At 41.9% G+C, this 21,024-nt stretch overlaps 2 protein-coding genes across 4 annotated transcripts; both read left to right on the top strand.

Annotated features, from left to right (window-relative positions):
* The first annotated feature begins 2,951 nt into the window (after positions 1-2,951).
* Positions 2,952-5,357, top strand: LOC119264642. Its single transcript, XM_037543246.1, has 3 exons — positions 2,952-2,988; positions 3,184-3,231; positions 3,917-5,357. Exon 3 carries the CDS (start codon positions 3,991-3,993, stop codon positions 4,615-4,617), a length of 627 nt encoding a protein of 208 aa, XP_037399143.1. The 5' UTR covers positions 2,952-2,988; positions 3,184-3,231; positions 3,917-3,990; the 3' UTR covers positions 4,618-5,357.
* A 166-nt stretch (positions 5,358-5,523) lies between these two features.
* LOC108413167 (NACHT, LRR and PYD domains-containing protein 3-like) lies at positions 5,524-20,693 on the top strand. Of its 3 annotated transcripts, none has more exons than XM_017685545.2 (11): positions 5,524-5,821; positions 8,584-8,815; positions 8,972-9,019; positions 9,137-11,057; positions 12,477-12,737; positions 13,281-13,454; positions 16,995-17,162; positions 17,300-17,470; positions 17,579-17,752; positions 18,692-18,738; positions 18,899-20,693. In XM_017685545.2, the coding sequence occupies exons 2-11, from the start codon at positions 8,656-8,658 to the stop codon at positions 19,573-19,575; spliced, it is 3,801 nt and encodes a 1,266-aa protein (XP_017541034.1). In that variant the 5' UTR covers positions 5,524-5,821; positions 8,584-8,655; the 3' UTR covers positions 19,576-20,693. The 3 variants fall into 3 exon arrangements, with proteins under 3 accessions (XP_017541034.1, XP_017541036.1, XP_017541037.1); XM_017685547.2 differs by lacking the exon at positions 5,524-5,821 and adding an exon at positions 7,732-8,207; XM_017685548.2 differs by lacking the exon at positions 5,524-5,821 and adding an exon at positions 8,224-8,243.
* The last annotated feature ends 331 nt before the right edge of the window (positions 20,694-21,024 follow it).

The raw sequence follows: 21,024 nt of genomic DNA, 5'->3' as shown, positions 1-21,024 counted from the left end.
CAGAAACGCTGCCACCTTCTCTGGGCCTGAGCTCATTTAAAATGGACTGAGGGGAAGTGGAAAAGCGTCCGACATTTGAAATTCTTTGTGGAAATCATGGACACTGTGTCCTCCGGGCTGAAGACCACTCAGCTTGTTATCAGTGCTCAGTTCTAAAGCCAGTATTCATGATAGTTTAGGGGGCATTAGTGCACATGGCGTGGGTGACGTGCTCATCTGTGAAGGCTCCATTAAAGCTGAATGATATAAACATGTTTTAGCAACATCTGCTGCCGTCCAGACAATGTATTTTTCAGAGAAGGTCTTGATTATTTCAGCAAGACCACATTCTGCATGTATTCAGATAAGATAAGATAAGATAGGATAAGATAAGATAAGATAAGATAAGATAAGATAAGATAAAATAAGATAATCCTTTATTAGTCCCACAGCGGGGAAATTCACAGTATTACAGCAGCAGCAGAGTAACAGGAGTAAGGCACTCAGTAATAAAAATGGGAAAAAGTATAAACATTATCAACATTATAAATAATAAAAATTAAAGCTGAATCTCTAGACTATTTACAGGAAAAAAAGGATAATAATAAATTAAAAATAAAATAAAAATAAGAGTTGCATAGAAATCTGTACTGCACTTAGGAACATATTACAGCAGCACTGTTCTGTATTAAACCAGAGTCTGGGTGCTAAACTGACCTGCCTGCAGTCCAGACCAGTCACCACTGAGAACATTTGATGCATTATGGAATTAAAAATATGACAAAGGACACCCAGAACTGATGAGCAGCTAAAATCCTGTATCAAACAAGAATGGAAAACATTTCACTTTCAGAGCTACAGCAGTTCCCAAATGCTTACAGAGTGCTATTAAAGAAGAGGTGATGAAACACAGCGGTAAACAGGTCCCAACTCATTTGGAATGTGTTGTTGGCATTAAATATCAAATGTGTATATATTTCTCAAAACACAATACACTTCTCAGTTTGAACATTTGAAATGTTGTCTTTGTAGTATTTTCTTTATGGTTTAAATGTACAGTGCACACACACTCACGCGCACACACACACACACACACACACACACACACACACACACACACACACACATACATATGTATAATTCTTTTCTGTGTACTGTGTCCCAGCAAGTGCTGCAGTGACACTCCACTTAAATCTCTTCCCCCTAGTTTCTGTTATATTTAAAAACCAGAGTTATCTGAGTTAATAGGCTGACAGTAATAGCCCCCCCAACATCGCTGGTTTTCGGTCCATAGTTCGAGCAGAAAGGAGGGCTGGGTCTCAATGCTCAGACTTGGCTTTGGGTAAGTGCTTTTAAAATGAGTTTACATTTACAGCGTTTAGCAGACGCTCTTATCCAGGGCGACTTACAAGAAGAGCTCTGTCTGTCTAGAGAAAGTCTCTCTGCTAGTTACCAGTAGGTTAGAGAGAGAGACGGTCCTGAGCTCAGATACTAATAGAAACACAGTCACTGTAGATACAGAGAGAGAAGGAGCAGAGCTGAACTCAGAACTAGCCATTCAATGCAATACAATAACAATAAGATACAATAAAATACATATAATCCTGTATAGATCTGTCAGTCATGTATAGTCCTGTATAGTCCTGTCTAGATCTGTATACATCTGTATAGTCCTGTATCAATCTGTCTAGATCTGTATAGTCATGTATAGTACTGGAAAAATCTGTATAGGCATGCTTATGTATAGATTTGTATAGATTTGTATAGATGTTTTTGTTTGTGTTTGAAGACAGTGAGAGACTCTGCTGTTCGGACAGCCAGTGGGAGTTCATTCCTCCACCTGGGCTCCAGTACAGAGAACATTCTCAACGCTTGTCTTCCGTGCACCTTGAAGGACGGCGGGTCAAGCCGAGCTGTACTCGAAGCTCGAAGGGCTCGTGGTTCAGTTCCAGATTTCACCATTGCCATCAAGTCGGTAGGGGCTGGTCCATTTCTGGCTTTGTAGGCCAGCATTAAGGTTTTAATCTGATGCAGCTACAGGAAGCCAGTGAAGTGAGCGCAGCAGTGGGGCGACGTGGCTGAACTTGAGTTAAAGACTGAAAGTCTGTTTGAGAGAGGAGGAAGCGGAAGCAGGCGAGGACCGAGGAGGATACGTCTGAAACCTGATGATCTCTTTACTCATGTCAGCTGTGTCAGCTGCTGTTCAGCTTCTAACAGCAGCAGAATATGGCCTTCACCAACATTTCCTTTCAAAGGTCCATATTTCTTTTTCTGGTTCGGGTTCTGTTTCTGGCTGGATTTTGAGCCGTACAGATTGGCTGCAGCCGTGTACACGCCTTCTAGATCTGCATGCATTTGCGCCAACGTGTTTGATGGTGGAGGAACTGCATGAAAGCCAAACATCACTGTGCGCAATGCTAAGTGTGTAAATCGCCACCACTGGACTCTGGATCAGTGGAACCGTGTTCTCTGCAGTGACGAAATCAGCTTCACTATCTGTCAGTCTGATGATGAATCTGGGTTTGGTGGATGTCAGGAGAACATCACCTACTGGAACGCAGAGTCAGCAGTAAAGTTTGGTGGAGGAGGAATGATGAGCTGGGCTGTTTTTCAGGGTTTGGGCTCTCAGTTTCAGTGAAGGATGATGTTGATGCTATAGCACACAAAATAAATGATAATATAGCTAGAATGACAGAATTAGAACTATGTGCAGAGAATTTTTGACTGAAATTTGAGCTTTTTTAATAGATTATTTAAAAATGCTGACAACATGCTCTTTTGTTTCTTTCACAGTGTGTGTTTTTAATGAGAAATGCCAAACCTACATTAGCGTCTTAAGTCCGTACTTTGGCTTAGATTATGTTTCATGGGTCCACCATGGAGGATCAAGCATCATCATCAGCATCTACTTCTCCACCTGAAATCATCTCCCACTGCTTATCTGTTACGGCCCAGTTGCTGTTGCACCCCAGGTGGCTAATAACAACATTGATTCTCTCCACATAACAGGTAAAAATACATGTTTTAATTGTACATATTTTCATTTTTACATTTCTTCCTCTTTAAACTTACTGTTAGCACAAATACCATGACCATTTCTATTTAATTGGATGCTGTTTAGCAGACAATAATGTGTGCTAAATCGATTAGTCAAACTTCCTCATAATGAGAGAATAAAAATTAATTCTTGTTTTTTTCTACCAGTAAATATTACTCAGCCTCAACAGACTTCAAATGAAGCCTCAGATATTGGTAAGTGTTGTGTTTAGACTTTGTTAGTTAACAATTTCAGGCGCACCACTATAACAGCAGGACAGAGTGGGGCTGTTTGGCACAGTTTTCACTCACCACTGTGTATCCTAGGCATTTAATATGTTAGGACAACTCAACTAGCTGCAAATAAAAGCAAATAACAATGGTGGAAAATATTTCCCAGAAAGTTCATGTTGTGCAGTTGTGCCAACCAACCCCAATGTTATGGGGTACATTAAAATTAAAAAGCTATACTTTCAAAGAATTCATTAATCAGAGCTCTTAATTCAAACCAACTCACAAATATGAACATTCAATGGCAACCAAACGACAATTTTAATTAGTGTACTGTTCCCAATGTTTTATTTATTTTATCACTGGCTTGCATTGAAGAACAACAACAAGAACAATAATAAGAAAGTGGCAGCTCAAACAAAACCTTCGAAAGCTTCCACCAGTTTTTACATTCTTTTTTCCTTTTATCAGTCTATATTAAAACACAGCAATTCATTACAAACAGTCAGAATTATTTTATCTTCAAACTTTAAATATCAACCTAGCATTAAAATATCAAATTATTGTGGTAACAAAAGTAGTAAATGTTCTTACAAACATTTTTCTAATAAATTATTCTGGTTGACAGTTTTGTTATGACATATAAAAACTGCTCTCTTACTACACACAGTATCCCCACAGGGCAGTTACTTTTTGTTACATATTCTTGTGAGAGTTTCACAAACTAACTCGGCAACGACGACTATGCTGGCGACGACGACGACTACGCTGGCGACGACGACTACGCTGGTGACGACGACTACGCTGACGACGACGACTACGCTGGTGACGACGACTACGCTGACGACGAGGTTTGACCATGACTTCAGTAGAAGACATGATGAAGATTATGGCACTCAATGGAGGATTCCTCAGCAAAAAGTGACTTTGTATGACTTGCAGAAATGTGCCATTGATATGGCTTTGAAGAATAAGAGTGGGCATTTAGATCTATTCCTTCGCTTCCTCCTTGGCCTCTCGCTGGAGTCCATCCAGAAGCTGCTAATCAGTATCCAAAGGAGTGTAGAAAGTGGGCATACCAGTATTCAGCAGACTGTCAAGTACCTCAAGAGCAAGCTCAGAGAAGAGGATGACAGAAAGACTCCCTCCTCAGAACGATGCATTAACCTCCTTCACTGTCTTCTGGAGCTCAATGAGCTAAAACCGGATCTGGGCTCAAATCGCATCTGGGCTAAAACCGGATCTGAACTAAAGCCGGATCTGGGCTCAAATCGCATCTGGGCTCAAATCGCATCTGGGCTAAAACCGGATCTGGGCTCAAATCGCATCTGGGCTAAAACCGGATCTGGGCTAAATCCGGATCTGGGCTAAATCCGGATCTGAGCTAAAACCGGATGGGGGGCGCCTTGGGGCTTCAGGGCCTGGCCTGGTACTCCGGCGTGGCGGTTGGCCCGCTCCCCTGGGTGGTTGTGTTCCTGGGCGGCTCAGGGCCCCTCGGCGGGGATGGGGCCCTGCTGGGTGGTGGGTAGCTCTCGGTCGTATGAGGCGCTGGGTCTCCGCTGCTGCCTCGTGATGGGGGGGGCATCCTGGGGGCGGCTCTGGCTCCTCTGGTTCCCCCGGATCTGCGCTCCGTGGCTGGGGGGGTGCTGTCCGGAGTCCCCCTCTCCCTTCCGCTGGGGTGGGCATGCAGGGGTCACTGGGAGATGCGGCCCAGGGTCTCCACTGCTCCTGGGGGGGCCGCGGCGGGCGGGATTCCCTGGTCTTTCTCTGCCTTCTTCTGGCCTCCGGGGAGATGTTGTCGCAGCTTTCTGCCCTCAATATTGAGTGCATCTTGTGACAAATTTATACTGTACTGCACTCACAACACACACACACACACACACACCCTCACCCACATACACATACACATACTTCACAGTCATTTGTGCAGTATTTGCTGTACGTCTCCGTCACACTTTCTTCTCTTTTCTCAGGAGCAGCAGTTGGTGAACCATCGCCGAGTCATTTGTGCTGTGTTTTTTCTGCCCTTTTGTTATTTCCCTTTTGCCCCCCCCTTTATCTCTCCTCTCCCTTCTTTACAGATTCCCCTGGCCTGTCAAGTCTGGCATGATGTTGACACATTTCATTAAAATATCAAATGTATAAACAAAATGAAATTAAATAATTAAAAAAGAAAGAAAGAAAGAAACACTGACAAGATGAGCCTATAATCTATAGTGCTCATTTTGGAAAAGTAAATTTGTTTATTTGTTTGGCACAGTAACGCAGTCTGGCCATAATTCTGATTGCAAATCTGCCGGACAAGACAGGCAAAAAAAAAAAAAACTCTCAGGTTGAACCAAAGAGCCACGAGCTCATGTGAAGAGTCGACTCGCTACGGGGGTTCCCACCCTGAAATACAGGGGCTTCGCGCATGCGCGTGGCTCCCACTCGCTCACGCCGCCCCAGCGCTCAGAGGAACATGTCAGGGTTTTGGTCCGTAACTCCGGCGGAGCGGAGAGACTCGAGTCTGAGGGCCGCTGTTGGGTGGATGGCGTGCAGACTGAACCCGCAGCGGATGAGAGAGGACGAAGAGGTGAGGAGCCAGGCCGCTGAAGCCTGAGGGCAGTCTGAACGGCGGTGACCAGCCCTGGTCCTGGAGCTCTGCCTTCGAGTCCTCCTCCAGCTGATCACCGGCTGTAGAAGTACTTGACTGAGCAGATCCGGCGTGTTAGAGGCAGGCGAGGCCGTTAGAGGCAGGCTGGAGCTGGACTCTGAGGAGGAGTAGATCTTCAGGAAGAGGGCTGGTGACCGCTGCTCTGCAGCTTCCTCTATTAAGTGAGAGACGCCGGTGTGGAGGTTCCACTGTCCTGTGCTCAGCAGAGCTGGCAGCTACACTGTACAGTGAACTTCTTACTTCGCTGTTCCTCCATTCACCGAAGATCATCTTAATATGATCTGAAGAGAATAGAAGAAGAGAAACAGGTGTAAACAGATGTAAACAGTAAACACTTCCCAGCTCAGATCCTTCCCACCGTTATTATCTGTACTCGCTCATCTCGGATTAACTCTTCTGTCCAAAGAAAAACGAGTGACCCCATTTTACGGCAGAGAGCCGAAACCTTCAGAACTTTTAATGTAACTTAATGTACAGAGATTTGGAGCATTTCTGTTGGTCCATTCATCATGAAAGACTCAAGCTTTTTGGACAGTGAGAATATATATATCTCTACTGTTGAGAGGAAAAAACCTCATATCTCCAGTTTTGGATTTTTTTAGTTTGTGACATAATTTGAAAATGCATGTTGGCCTTTATATTGGGTTTAAATTTCATGAAGAACAGACCAAAATAAATGGCCAAAGTCTTGGGAGGACGTCTGGTTCCATTGACTTACATTAAAAGTAAAGTGTGTTTTTTCCTTTCCTGTAAAGTTATTTTGGAGATACGAGGTTTTGTTCAGACAGCACGTGTGTGTGTGTGTGTGTGTGTGTGTGTGTGTGTGTGTGTGTGTGTGTGTGTATATAATTCCAGATATACAACCTAAATTCCAGTGAAGTTGGGACGTTGTGTAAAACAAATAAAAACAGAATACGATGATTTGCAAATCCTTTTCAACCGATATTCAATCAAATACACTACAAAGACGGGATATTTAATGTTCAAATGGATAAACTTTATTGTTTTTTGCAAATATTCACTCATTTTGAATTTGATGCCTGCAACACGTTCCAAAGAAGTTGGGACAGGGGCAACAAAAGACTGGGAAAGTTGAGGAATGCTCAAAAAACACCAGTTTGGAACATTCCACAGGTGAACAGGTTAATTGGAAACAGGTGAGCGTCATGATTGGGTATAAAGGGAGCATCCCTGAAAGGCTCAGTCGTTCATAAGCAGGGACGGGCGAGGTTCACCACTTAGTGAACAACTGCGTGAGCAAATAGTCCAACAGTTTAAGAACGTTTCTCAACGTGCAACTGCAGGAATTTAGGGATTTCATCATCTACAGTCCATAATATCATCAAAAGATTCAGAGAATCTGGAGAAATCTCTGCAGGTAAGCAGCAAGGCAGAAAACCACCACTGAATGCCCGTGACCTTCGCCCCCTCAGGCGGCACTGCATTAAAAACCCACATCATTCTGTAATGGATATTCCCACATGGGCTCAGGAACACTTCGGAAAACCACTGTCAGTGAACTCAGTTCGTCGCTCTATCTACAAGTGCAGGTTAAAACTCTGCCATGCAAAGTGAAGCCACATATCAACTTTGTAGTGTATTTGATTGAATACAGGTTGAAAAGGATTTGCAGATCATCGTATTCTGTTTTTATTTATGTTTTACACAACGTCCCAACTTCACTGGAATTGGGTGTATATATATATGTGTGTGTGTGTGTGTGTGTGTGTGTGTGTGTGTGAAATAATAAACACTTTCATTTTTTAAGGGAAGCCCAATAAAAAATACACAGACTCCCCTGAATTTATTAGTTTTTAGTTTTTTTTTTTTATGCGGTTGAGGTCTGTCCCGGTCTTTCTTTGCTGCAAAATGTGATCTATATATATAAAACTACATTACACTAAGCTAAAGGTTTACTTGTTTAGTGGTAATACATTTTTTCCCCATTAGATAAAAGGTGGAGCAGAGGGGGGGCTCACATCTCAGGGGGGCCCTCATGTCTCTGTTACCTTCTGGCTCCCCCTTTAGTGAGGCTGTAATAGCTCGACCTGCCGGAGTCTCTGCTTCACTCTCTTATGACTGTATACTGTAATCAGTCTGTATTAACAGAACTAACTGCCTATGAGTTTCTTTGTTGAGCTCAACAGCTGCCCATCCTGGAGGTCTGGTGCTGTTGCTTCATCTGCCTTGATCAGGTGCCCACTGCTTGCCGGCCCTCTGGACTCTCATGGAGCTTCCTGCTGAGCAGCGTTGTACAACCCCCACCTGCATGAACTGACCCTCCTGATGATGCTGCTGCATCTTTGTAATAGACATTGCCATTTCGGCGTTTCCCCTTTCCGTATGTTATACAAAAGATCGAATCTCATTCTCAGCTGTTATTGTTTGCTGTCTGGTGTCGACCAGAGGAGGATGGGTTTCCCTTCTGAGTCTCGGTTTCCCTCAAGTTTCTTCCTCTTGCTTTTAGGGAGTTTGTCCTGGCATCTGTCACTATTGGCGATGATCATGGGGGCTCGGACCCTAATTTTTCTGTAAAGCTGCTTTGTGATATCACCTGTTCTAAAAAGCGCTGTATTAATGAACTTTGACTTGTGGACCTATTGAATCAAATCAAGTGTGTCTCACATTTTTTATAGATTATTTGAAAACATTGCTGATATATTGTGATGTTTCTTTTGCAGTGTGTATTTCGTGGTCCTACATTAGCCTCATAGACTGCCGTTTCAACTGAGACGGTCTCTTGTGGCTACATCATGGAGGATCGGTCAGAATCTTCATCCTTTACATCTCCACCTGAAGTTTTCTCTCATCGCTTCACCATTACGGCTCAGAATGCTGGGATTGTGACCGTGCCCCAGGTGACTGGCTGCCGCATTGGAGGTTCTCTAAACATCAATGTTGTGCACTCAGCAGGTACAAAAAAGTCTTATTTTTAATTGTTCATTAAATTCTTCCACCAACCGCACAGATTGTATGCTTTTTCATGTCATATGGTATTTTACAACAGTACTGCATCAAAATATTGATTTTACCCAGACTTCCTCATAACCAGCTTTTTTTCTTTACCAGCAAATGGTAAACAAACTCAACAGGCATCAGCAAAAGCCTCTAATAGTGGTGAGCACTGTTTTCAGATTGCAACGCTAAATATCAATTTTAAAACCACTATCACGATAAGCATTGATTTATTTCCAACTCTTTTAATATTCTGACACATGGTTATTCCATTTTCAGCATGCAGCATTTCAGAGAGGGTCACAGAAGCACTGAAATCTAATTTGAAAAGGAAATTTGAGACGATCTTTGAGGGAATTGCTAAGAGGGGAAACCCTACTTTATTAAATAAGATCTACACAGAGCTCTACATCACGGAGGGAGAGAGAGAAGGACTGAATAAGGAGCATGAGGTTTGGCAGATTGACACAGTGTTCAGGAAACCTGAACAGGACGTGCCAATCAGCTGCAATGACATCTTCAAACCCCTAGAGCAAACAGAAGAGGAGAAGGCTAAAGGCATCACACCTGCACAGCCCAGAGTTGTGCTGACTAAAGGAATTGCTGGCATTGGAAAAACGGTCTCTGTGCAGAAGTTCGTTCTTGACTGGGCTGAAGGAAAAGCCAATCAGGACATTGATCTTCTGTTGGTGCTGCCTTTCCGTGAGTTGAACTCAATCAAAGATGAGAAACAGAGTCTCCACGAACTTCTGCTTGACTTTCACTCCGAATTTAAAGAATTGGAGAATACCAAATATTATGACGAATGTAAAATTCTGTTCGTCTTTGATGGTCTAGATGAAAGTCAGCTTCCTCTGGATTTTGGGTGGAAAAGAGTTTCTAATGTTTCCAAAGCAGCATCGTTGGATGAGCTGATGACTAACCTCATTGATGGAAATCTGCTTCCCTCTGCTTTGGTGTGGATAACTTCTCGGCCGGCTGCGATAGACAAGATTTCTCCAGATCTGATCCATCGTATGACAGAAATACGAGGATTCACAGACTTGCAGAAGGAGGAGTATTTCAGGAAGAGGATCAGCGACCAGAGTGTAGCCAATAGAATCATTTCACATGTGATGGACTCAGGGACCCTTGAGATCATGTGCCATATACCGGTCTTCTGCTGGATCACAGCTACAGTCCTGGAACCAATGCTGAAAGGAGGCCATGAAAAAATCCCATCATCTCTTACTGAGCTGTACACCCGATTCTTGCTCATCCAAACAAGTGAAAAAAAGAAGAAATATCTTGGGATAAGAGAAAGTGATCCTCGGAAGATTTCCAATGAAGATGTGCAGCTTGTTCTTAAACTCGGAAAACTGGCCTTCGACAATCTGCAGAAGAGCAACATCGTGTTTTCAGAAGATGATTTGAAACAGTACGACATTGATGTCACCGAGGCCTCACTGAGGTCAGGGTTGTTCACGGAGATCGTCAAGGAGGAGGATCCAATGTTTCCGGTGAAGAAGTACAGCTTTGTGCACTTGAGCTTTCAAGAGTATCTTGCAGCTTTCTTTGTTGTCCACACATACGCTGACAGAGGAGTGAACGCAATGCAGTCCAACGAAGAGAAACGTGCCACAATTTTCTATGATGATGACTACTATGATGACAATACCTTTTACCAAGATTTTGGTGAAAGTGATGGTTTTGGCCATCCACAGAAGGCTCCTCAGCAAAAAGTGACTTTGTATGACTTGCATAAATGTGCCATTGACAAAGCTTTGAAGAGTAAGAGTGGGCATTTAGATCTTTTCCTTCGCTTCCTCCTTGGCCTCTTGCTGGAATCTAGCCAGAAGCTGCTCAACTCATTTTCAGTGTGTTTAGAAAGTGGGCAGAACATTCATGAGACCATCCAGTACCTCAAGAGCAAGCTCAGAGAAGAAGATGACAGAAAGACTCCCTCCTCAGAACGATGCATTAACCTCCTTCACTGTCTTCTGGAGCTCAATGATCACTCAATGGCAGAGGAGATACAAAGGTTCTTGAACTCAGGCACACAAGCTGAGCAGAAACTGACAGCTGGACAGTGCTCTGCCCTCGCCTACATCATTCTGATTTCAGGGGAGGTCCTGGAAGAGCTCGACCTGAAGAAATACAACACATCTGAAGAGGGTCGTAGAAGATTGATCCCAGCTTTGAGGAACTGCAGAAAGGCAGTGTAAGTATTTAGCCAACAACACTATGATCTGTTGAGATAAACAATCATTTTCTTCTTGCTTTTATATCTTTGCTTTTATGTCTTATGTATTAACTGCTATTTTATAAAGTGAGCACAAACAAATATTCAGACTATATTGCCTTACCATGAATATATCCATTTGATAGCTATGCACACAATGTCCTTTGACTTTCTAAAAGTATGTAGTCATAGCATAGACTAAATGGACAGGTAAAGTGGTCAAATTTTATATTGATAATATAAATATGATAGACAGATACTTTATTGATACTGAAGGAAATTTAGCAATTTAGCAAAATATGAAAGTTATGTAAAAAATAAACCTAGTCCTTATGTCAATTTCACTTGGTAGTCATGGAACAATAAGCAATGCACTCATTTCTGAAATCCTCTCTGTAATCATCCTACCCAAAATTCGTCAACTAAACAAAGAAGCACCAGAATATCGCATCAGCCATTTCCACACAAGCGTTTAGAGCCCTATTTGAACAATGCATTCTGGTCAGACCAAAGATAAACAAAAGTCTTTTGCAATAATTCTTGTTTGGAGAGAAATCGGCGTGTGTGCACTATGATCCCAAGAACCCCCACAGTGAAGTACAAAGGTGGCAGCGTCATGATGTGGAGCTGCAGCTCTGCAAACAGTATCGGAGTATTAAATATTTCATGTCATCGGCCAAGAAATTTAATGTTAGGAGAAGATGGATGTTTCAACAAAAAAACGACGACCCCAAACATACAGCCAAAATAACTCAAGACTGGTTTCTAAAGAAGGTGAATGTTCTTGCATGGCCTAGCCAATCTTCTTTCATGCAACTAGAAATGTAGATGATTATGAACTTGCAAATCCTAACAGAAGAAAACAGTTTTCTTAGAAGAATGTAAGCACAGTGCTGCAAAAAGCTAATTACTATCATTTTTTTATATATATATCTTTGTTAATGCTTATGAATACACACTGTGGTTTATTTTCAGAGATATAAAGTCAAAATATATGATGTATGTGCATGAAGTAGATACATGCACTAGAAACAGTGGTATATGAATGTGTTCATTTTCACCGTATCCTTAATATTCGTATGTCCACCACAATTTGTATCACCTAGAGCTGATTCTAACAGTGTCACTGGGTCATCTTGTGGATTTTTAAATGAGCGTCTATTATGATCTTATTTGACATTGAGTATCTTGATCTAACTTTATCAAAAAGAGCAGAATTGTCCATTATAACAAGAACACACAGCATCATTAAAGCAAAGCACATCTACGTCACATTAGTGCCCCCTTGTGGACAATCTTCAGATTGCTAAATTTGAGGGAGCGAGTTGCAGGTCCATGAAGTGCTTTCCATCTAAGTAGCACCATAGAAAAGGACCTGAATACAATCTTTGTCTGCAGAATGGCTGGCTGCAGATTAACAGGGAGGTGTTGTGAGACTGTGGCTTCCACTCTTCAGAATCCCAACGCACACTTGAGAGAGCTGGACCTCAGCCAGAATAATTTGGGCGACAGAGATCTCGCATCACTCTATGCTGGACTGAATAGTCCACATTGCACACTGGAAAGTCTGGACCTCAGTCACATCAACCTGATGGGAAGAGGAGCAGATCTTTTGAGAGCTGTTTTGTTGGGGCCTCATGTTCAACCACACACACTCAAGTGAGTAAATCTGTTCAAACTTTGATACATAGGGGTGGATTTACCATTATGAACTAAATTATTCCTTTTACAAAGGAATTGTAATGTTGTGATTTACTAAATAAGCACAATAGTCATTTAATGTCCATAAAACAACCAAAGAGGGCAGTTAAAATTAAGACACTGAACATTGTGAAGTGTCCATAAAACATCTTAAACAAAGATGCTTGGGTATAAAAGGAGCACCCAGAAGATCTAGTCCTTTTATGAGCAAGCGTTGGTTGAGATTCACCACTTTGTGTAATTTTGCTAATTGGCCACCCCAACACAGCAAATTGTTGGAAAATACAAGTAATTAGGAGGAGGCTGGGTTTGGGACCCCCACTCACTCTGTGTTCTTCTCTCCCCACTGTCCTCGAAGGGGTTTGTCCTCCTCAGAGTATGGGCTCAGCCTTCCTGCCGGCTCTGGTGGCCATCATCGGGGCCCCGGGACGGGAGCAGGCCATAGTGTATCGTTGTATTAAGTATTATGGTGAACGTTTGTTAACATTTTTTTCATTTCAGGGTTTCTGCGTGCAGTCTTAAGGATGACTGTGCTGAAATTTTGCGTTCAGCCTTCTGGTCATCAGAGTGTCGACTGAGAGAGCTGGATATTGGCTACAATAAGCTGACCACTGATGGAGTGAAACTTGTCCTTCAGGGTCTCCTGAGCCCCAACTGTGTTATTCAGATATTAAGGTAATCTTTGGTTAGTATGTGGAGGTAATTATCTTGCAAAATGTACTTGTAGAATAAAATCTGTAATTGTATTTTTAATGTGAGACATGGAAAATGAAAATTTGTACTTGTATTGTTGACGTGAGAGCTTGTATGTTAAAATATTCACTTGCAGAAAATATGCTGAGATAAAAATATAAATTTTTGGCTATGCAAACTTATTTTCAAGCTTGCAACCTCTTAAACATGACAGTACAACTTCTGCCTGCCTTTACTTCTGCAACTTCTCTTGGTAGACTTGTAGCTAAACTGATTTGTGCTCTTGTAACTGCTTCACTGAGGGAGTAGAACTCAGCAGCGGGTGGGAGTGAGACATTTGTTATCTGGACGCTGAGGTGAAAGTAAACAAGCTCTGATCTGCCTCCGTCAATGCTGTCAAACCACACGACTGACTTCGTTTTTTTTATTATCTATAATCCATTTATGTTTATCCATGTTTTGTTAATAGAGCAAGTGTGACCAATGGCGTGAGTAATCAGTATCAAAATCCGATTAAAATAGTCACTTGGTGAAAACTTGACTTGTAAAGAAGTTCTGTAGCTAACTTGGCATACTAGCGACGACAAGCTTGCCCAGACACATTAGTTTCACTTGTCTTAGAAATTCTGAAGGCTAGATAGCTAGAAAAGATTGCTAGATAACTGTAGGATTAACAGGTGTAGCAGTCCATATATAGCTAGTTACACTATACTGCCAAAAGTATTCGCTCGTCTGTCTTCACACGCCTATGAGCTTGAGTGATTCTTAATCCATAGGGTTTAATATGATGTTGGTCCACCCTTTGCAGCTATAACAGCTTCAACTCTTCTGGGAAGGCTTTCCACAAGGGTTAGGAGTGTTTATGGGAATTTTTGACCGTTCTTCCAGAAGCACATTTGTGAGGTCAGACACTGATGTTGGACGAGAAGGCCTGGCTCACAGTCTCTGCTCTAATTCATCCCAAAGGGGTTCTATGGGGTTGAGGTCAGGACTCTGTGTAGTCCAGTTTCCACACCAAACTGGCTCATCCACGTCTTTATGGACCTGCTTTGTGCACTGGTGCGCAGTCATGTTGGAACAGGAAGAGGTCGTCCCCAAACTGCTCCCACAATGTTGGAAGCATGAAATTGTCCAAAATCTCTTGGTGCTGAAGCTTTAGGAGTTCCTTTCACTGGAACTAAGAGGCCGAGCCCAACTCCTGAAAAACACCCCCGCACCATGATCCCCCCTCCACCAAACTTTACACTCGCCACAATGCAGTCAGACAAGTACCGTCTCCTGGCAACCACCAAACCCAGACTCGTCCATCAGATTTCCAGATGGAGAAGCGTTATTGGTCACTCCAGAAAACACGTCTCCACTGCTCTAGAGTCCAGTGGTGGCGCTTTACTCCACTGCATTCCACGCTTTGCATTGCGCTTGGTGATGTAAGGCTTGGATGCAGCTGCTTGGCCATGGAAACCCATTCCATGAAGCTCTATACGCTGTTCTTGAGCTGATCTGAAGGCCACATGAAGTTTGGAGGTCTGTAGTGATTGACTCTGCAGAAAGTCGGTGACCTCTGCGCACTATGCCCCTCAGCATCCGCTGACCGCTCTGTCATTTTACGTGGCCGACCACTTTGTGGCTGAGCTGCTGTCGTTCCCAATCGCTTCCACTTTGTTATAATCCCACTGACAGTTGGCTGTGGAATATTTAGTAGTGAGGAAATTTCACGACTGGACAGATTTTGGATGTGGTACAGTTGTTGTTTTTTTATGCACATTAAGTATGCTTGTGTATGTTCATTAGGTGCAGCAGTATTCAGATACTGAAATTTTAGTTTAATTACAAGGCATTACAAAGCATTACATTACAAAGCAGCCTTCATCTAGTTGGGAACATAGACTAAGCTAGTTCTGCTGGTGTAAGCTGGCCCATGGGAACTCGGGTTGGATAAAATAAACGTATGGTCGGAATGTTTTTTTTGGTGTGCCATAATCACATTTTATGCTAAAATAAGCTCCTTTGATTATTCACCAGTAACACCTCACTCCTGCACCACCCTGTCTTATTTCTTATCCCTCAGTGGAGCAGTTACAAGTGCAACAAGTCTACTGAAAGAAGTGTTGCAAATTTCAAGGTAGGCAAATTTGAAGTTGCACTGTTATGTTTAAGAGGTTGCGAGCTTGAATTTGTGGTTATAGAGGCAAAGATTATTGTACAAATAAACAGACTTGTATTCACCTCATACAGGCAGATTCATTTGAAAGATGCCCTGACTATTCTGCAATAATAGCAGTCGTGGGCTGGAAGTTAGGGAACTGGCCCTGTGACCGGAAGGTTGCCGGTTCAATCCCCAGAGCCGACAGTCCATGACTGAGGTGTCCTTGAGCAAGACACCTAAACCCCAGTTGCGCCATGGGCGCCGTGGATAGGGCTGCCCACCGCTCCGGGCAAGTGTGCTCACTGCCCCCTAGTGAGTGTGTGCTCACTAGTGTGTATGTGGTGTTTCACTTCACGGATGGGTTAAATGTGGAGGTGGAATTTCCCTGTTTGTGGGATTAAAAAAGTATTACTTTTACTTATATCTCTCGCTAGGACAAAGCAATACGAATGAAACAATGGGCAATGCTCTCCTCAGTATATGGAGCTTCGAACAAGCTGGGAAGCCCCTGCAAATTTTAAGTTTTGCAGCATAATCATCAATCAATCAGTCAACCTTTATTTTGACTCGGGAGTACATCGAGGGCAACCCTCATTTTCAATGTAGCCGAGCATTTACAAAAACAGGGATTGACATGACAAAGAAAATAATAACTACATTTAATCATTTTAAATTAAAAGAAAATTTAAAATAACAGTGAATAAAAGAAAAATAGATAAAAAATCAATCTTGAGGTTTAAATGATAAGAGAATCAGATCAAAAGAAGAGATTAATAAAGTAATAATACTATAATAATAATATAAATTAAAAAGTAATGATACAAAACTATTAAAAATAAAATGAGAGAAAAGAAAGAAAGAAAGAAAAGAAATAAAGAACTAAAACACAAAAATAAAAGTTACGAATAAATATGATTAAGTAAAACAGGTCCAGGCTGTCTGTAGGTGGTTTGATATTAAAAGTTTAAAATGACTGAGTGACACCAGTGAGCCGAGTTTTAGTGTGTCCTGTAGTGAATTCCAGCTGGTGCTGTGACTAAAAGCAGATTCTCCCAGTTCAGTAAAAACTCTTGGTACCTGGCAGCTGATCTAGTTACTAGAGTGAGTCTGATAATTACTGTTATTTGTATTCATCAGTGAAGTGATATATTCTGGCAAATGGCCGGAGAGCGTCTTATAAATAAAAATCAACCAGTGTGTTTCCCTTCGTCCCGTTAAAGAGGGCCACCCAACTTTCGCATACAGCTCACAGTGGTGAGTTCTGTACGGATCTCCAGAAACTCAGGGCAGAGTGATACACGGGGTCCAGTCATTATCTCATTAGATAATTGATCATTTACTCATTCTTATTTAATGTTTTTTTTTATGTTTCAAAGACTTTCAGCTGTGAGATTTACTGCAAATTGCTCCACTGATTTGGCCTCAGTTCTCAGACACTCATTCTTGAGAGAGCTGATTCTGGACCAGAGTGACATTGGAGATGAGGGAGCAAAACGTCTGTGCAGTGGACTGTTGAGTCCACACTGTCAACTACAGATTCTGGGGTATGTTATATTAGAGACTATATTGTTAAAGCATATGTTTTAGCGTATATTTTATTGTGATGCTTTTCATAAAAACAAAGTATTTCTTCACTTCCACTGTTTGTTTGTTTTTTACATTTTGTTTCCTTCTCTCTCAGGCTGAGAGACTGTAAACTCTCAAAGAAAACATGCTTTTATCTGACTGTGGCATTAAGCACTTACTCTGTGTTGAGAGAGCTGAACCTTGGAGACAATGATCTGCAAGATCCAGGAGTTAAACTTCTCTCTACTGGACTGAAAAATCCAAACTGTATCCTCCAGAACCTGGGGTTAGAAAATGTGTTCACTGATGTAGTAATGTTTCTTGCTGGGTTAATAAACACTGCAAATAAGACAGTTTTAACATATAATATTTCATATTTTTTGTATCTGAGCAGATTATCGGGTTGCATGATCACAAAGGTAGGCTGTTCTTCTCTGGCTTCTGCCCTGAAATCGAACCCATCCCACCTGAGATGGCTGGATCTGAGCTACAATCACCCAGGAAAGTCTGGAGAGAAGCTGCTGTCTGCTAGACTGAAGGATCCATGTGGCAAACTGAATATGTTAAGGTGGTATCAGACAACTTTGATAAATTAGTTGATAAGTCAGTTGATAAATTAAAAAAATGACATTTTGTGCTTTTAACTGAACCTAAGAGCATAATGAAATCTTTAGGTCTCACAAGAATGGAGGTTCTTATTCCTGTCTTCTGGAATTCTCAGACAAGGCACGTTCTCATGTAGACCATTGCAGCCATTTTATGGCTTTAGTTTGATTTTCTTTGGTTAGCAAAACCCTAAACTATTGGCTCTTGGCTAATATGAAAAACACTACATGGACAAAACGTATTGAGACACCTACAGATTAGACCTAGAGTAGCTTTTATCAATCCCATTCTAAATTTGTGAGGTCAGACACTGATGATGGACAAGAGGGCCTGGCTTGTAATCTCTGCTCTAGCTCATCCCAAAGGTGATGGATGGGGTTGAGGTCAGGACTGTATGAGGGCCAGTCAAGTTCTTCCACACACAACTCACCTTAGCCCCTTTACTATATAATTCCACTTTGTAGTTCTACAGTTACAGACTGTAGTCCATCTGTTTCTCTGATACTCTGTTACCCTGTTCTTCAATGGTCAGGACCCCCATGGACCCTCACAGAGCAGGTACTATTTGGGTGGTGGGTCATTCTCAGCACTGCAGTAACACTGACGTGGTGGTGGTGTGTTAGTGTGTGTTGTGCTGGTCTGAGTGGATCAGACACAGCAGTGCTGCTGGAGTTTAAAAGTATCAGAGAAACAGATGGACTACAGTCTGTAACTGTAAAACTACAAAGTGCAGCTATACAGTAAGTGGAGCTGATATCAGTGTATGTGCATTATATTAAATTCATGTAGTCGTTCACTTTCTCTACTAAGTCATAATTTAATTCTTGCTCAGTTACTGTAGTTTTGCCACTCGAGATAAAGGTCAGCATAGTTACTGACTGATTTCTGCTTTATTTTGTAGATTGGACCACGGGGATCGCTCACGGATAACAGCTGGTCATTGGAAATGTAAGTGTTTTGGTCAGTTTGCCAGTGAGAGATTTTAGACTAGGCTTAATCTCTGTTCAGGAATCTGACTGATCATCTTGCATACAGTTGAGTTGCATTTAATATACTTACTTTTTTGTAGATAATGCAAGCAAATGATTGTGTATCTGTTTCCCTTTAGACTACCAAGAGCTCCACATGGGCTACACACAGAGTGATCTCACATGTTCTCCAGAAGGGAAAGGGGTCATTAGACTTCCAGTGTTTTCAGAGTTTCTTTGCTATGACAGTGACGATGAGGAGAAAAAGGAGCCAGAAAAATGGGCAACTGTGCAGTCTAGAGAACAGCTAACAGGGGGTCGATTTTACTGGGAACTGGAGTGGACAGGCATGGTCAGCGTGGGAGTAAGCGACAAGGTATTTTTGGGTAAACGTTTGAAACTAGTCGTTCACCAGTTTGAGTTTCAGTACCCATATTATGCCATGCACAATGCCGAGGACTACTCCACATCTGTTCATGAGGTCACCATGAACACGCCCATTACTCAGAGGATTGGACTACTTTTGGACTGGTCAGCAGGAACTCTGTCCTTCTACAGCATCTCATCTGAGGGTGAAAGTCATCTGTATACGTTTCACACCAAGTTCACTAAGCCCATGTATGCTACATTTGAGCTCACTCTCCCAGACGGAGCACATGGAATACCATCTGTTGCCATTGCCACACAATCACCTGATTCTGTTCGCCATGTAAAAGCTCAGCTGTTTGAACAATTCTTGAACTTTATGACCCACTATCATGGACTGAGTGGTGGACTGGGCTTATTATGGACAGCTCATTTTTGCGATAGTGTGTAAGCCAAGACTAGCCTAAATGAACTCGAATCAGGAATTTGACACTGCTGGGATATTGGACACCATGTTAGGGGTTGCAAATGCTAGCCGACAAATGTGTGTTGGCGGCTGTTGATTAGTGAAGGACAGTGTTTGATGGGGGTGTAATAATACACTCACCCCAGAATTTAATGTGTCAGTACTGGGTACACAGAATTTGAATGAGAAAGAATGATGACTGTGTCCATGTTGGTCTACACCTCACTAATGAACGTGTTTGTGTGGATCATTGATTAGAGCTGGGTGTGTGCAAACTTTGGGGCTCAAACAGTGCAGCTTCATCTAGTGCAGTAGTATTATTTATTTCATTTTTTTTTTTTTTTTCAGTCCTTGTTTTCAATTTTCCAAAATAAATAAAAACAGACAAGTAAATAAGGTCTTAAATCAAATTAATAGGAAAGGAAAACAAAATAAATATGTATTTGACAGAAACTGTGTAGGCCAGGGTTCGGCAACATGCAGCTGTGTTTTCTGCCTTATTGCTCCACAGCAGAATTAGGTTTTTAGGTAAAACGATGCCCCCTTGTGGTGAAACCATACAAAGACAAACCAAAAACAGAAGCGAAAACAAGACATGCCAAACATTTTATCTACAGTAAAGTTTATACTTCAGTTCTGTATTTATTCCACACATTCTTATTGTTTTGTGATAGCTAGTCCACATGTTTACCCCTTTGACACTTTTTTATATTTGTCCTTAGACATGCTTCTTTTTTACCTACCTGTTCCCCTGAACTCATACCGGGTCTCTCTAATTTCAGACTTCTTCTGAATACAGTTAGGAAGTCAGTTGTTTTTTGCTTTATACATTATCTGTGCAGTATTAAAGGAAATTAGATTAGGAAATTGTAGGTAACACAAGGTATGTTGGGAGTTTATAGTGAATATTATTGGTTTGTTCACATAATGACTCTGTTGGCCTACTTTGACGTGTGTGTGTGTGTGTGTGTGTGTGTGTGTGTGTGTGTGTGTATATGTATATATGTGTGTATATACATACATTTATTTACAGATGATATACGGACCAGATAAAGAGAGCCTGTTAAGCCTTTACAGCATAAACTCTGTTTCTGTGTCACTTACTTCCCACTGGATTCTTCCTTCTCTTTATATAAGCTCAAATCAGATACTAGTATTTTTTTGTTTTATTGGTTGTTCATACAGATAAAAACTGAGGCTTGATTTCTTTAAGGCGTGCACTAGGCAAAGCACCAGTTAGCAGACCAGCCTGTTAGCATCCACATTACAGTCACTTTTGGTATGTTTAAGTAGCCCAACGGTAACTTTCATCATTCAAATAAATTTGTCTGCAAATAAAGTAAATTACTATAAATACTGGTGACAACTAGAATTGTTCCAGTGACCTGCTCCTCTGCCGGGGCAGTCGTGAGCTGGAGGTCAGGGAACCAGCCC

Source organism: Pygocentrus nattereri, chromosome 12 (assembly GCF_015220715.1).
Source record: "Pygocentrus nattereri isolate fPygNat1 chromosome 12, fPygNat1.pri, whole genome shotgun sequence".
In the NCBI taxonomy this organism is placed as follows: Eukaryota; Metazoa; Chordata; class Actinopteri; order Characiformes; family Serrasalmidae; genus Pygocentrus; species Pygocentrus nattereri.
This window is presented reverse-complemented; position numbering and strand designations above follow the sequence as displayed.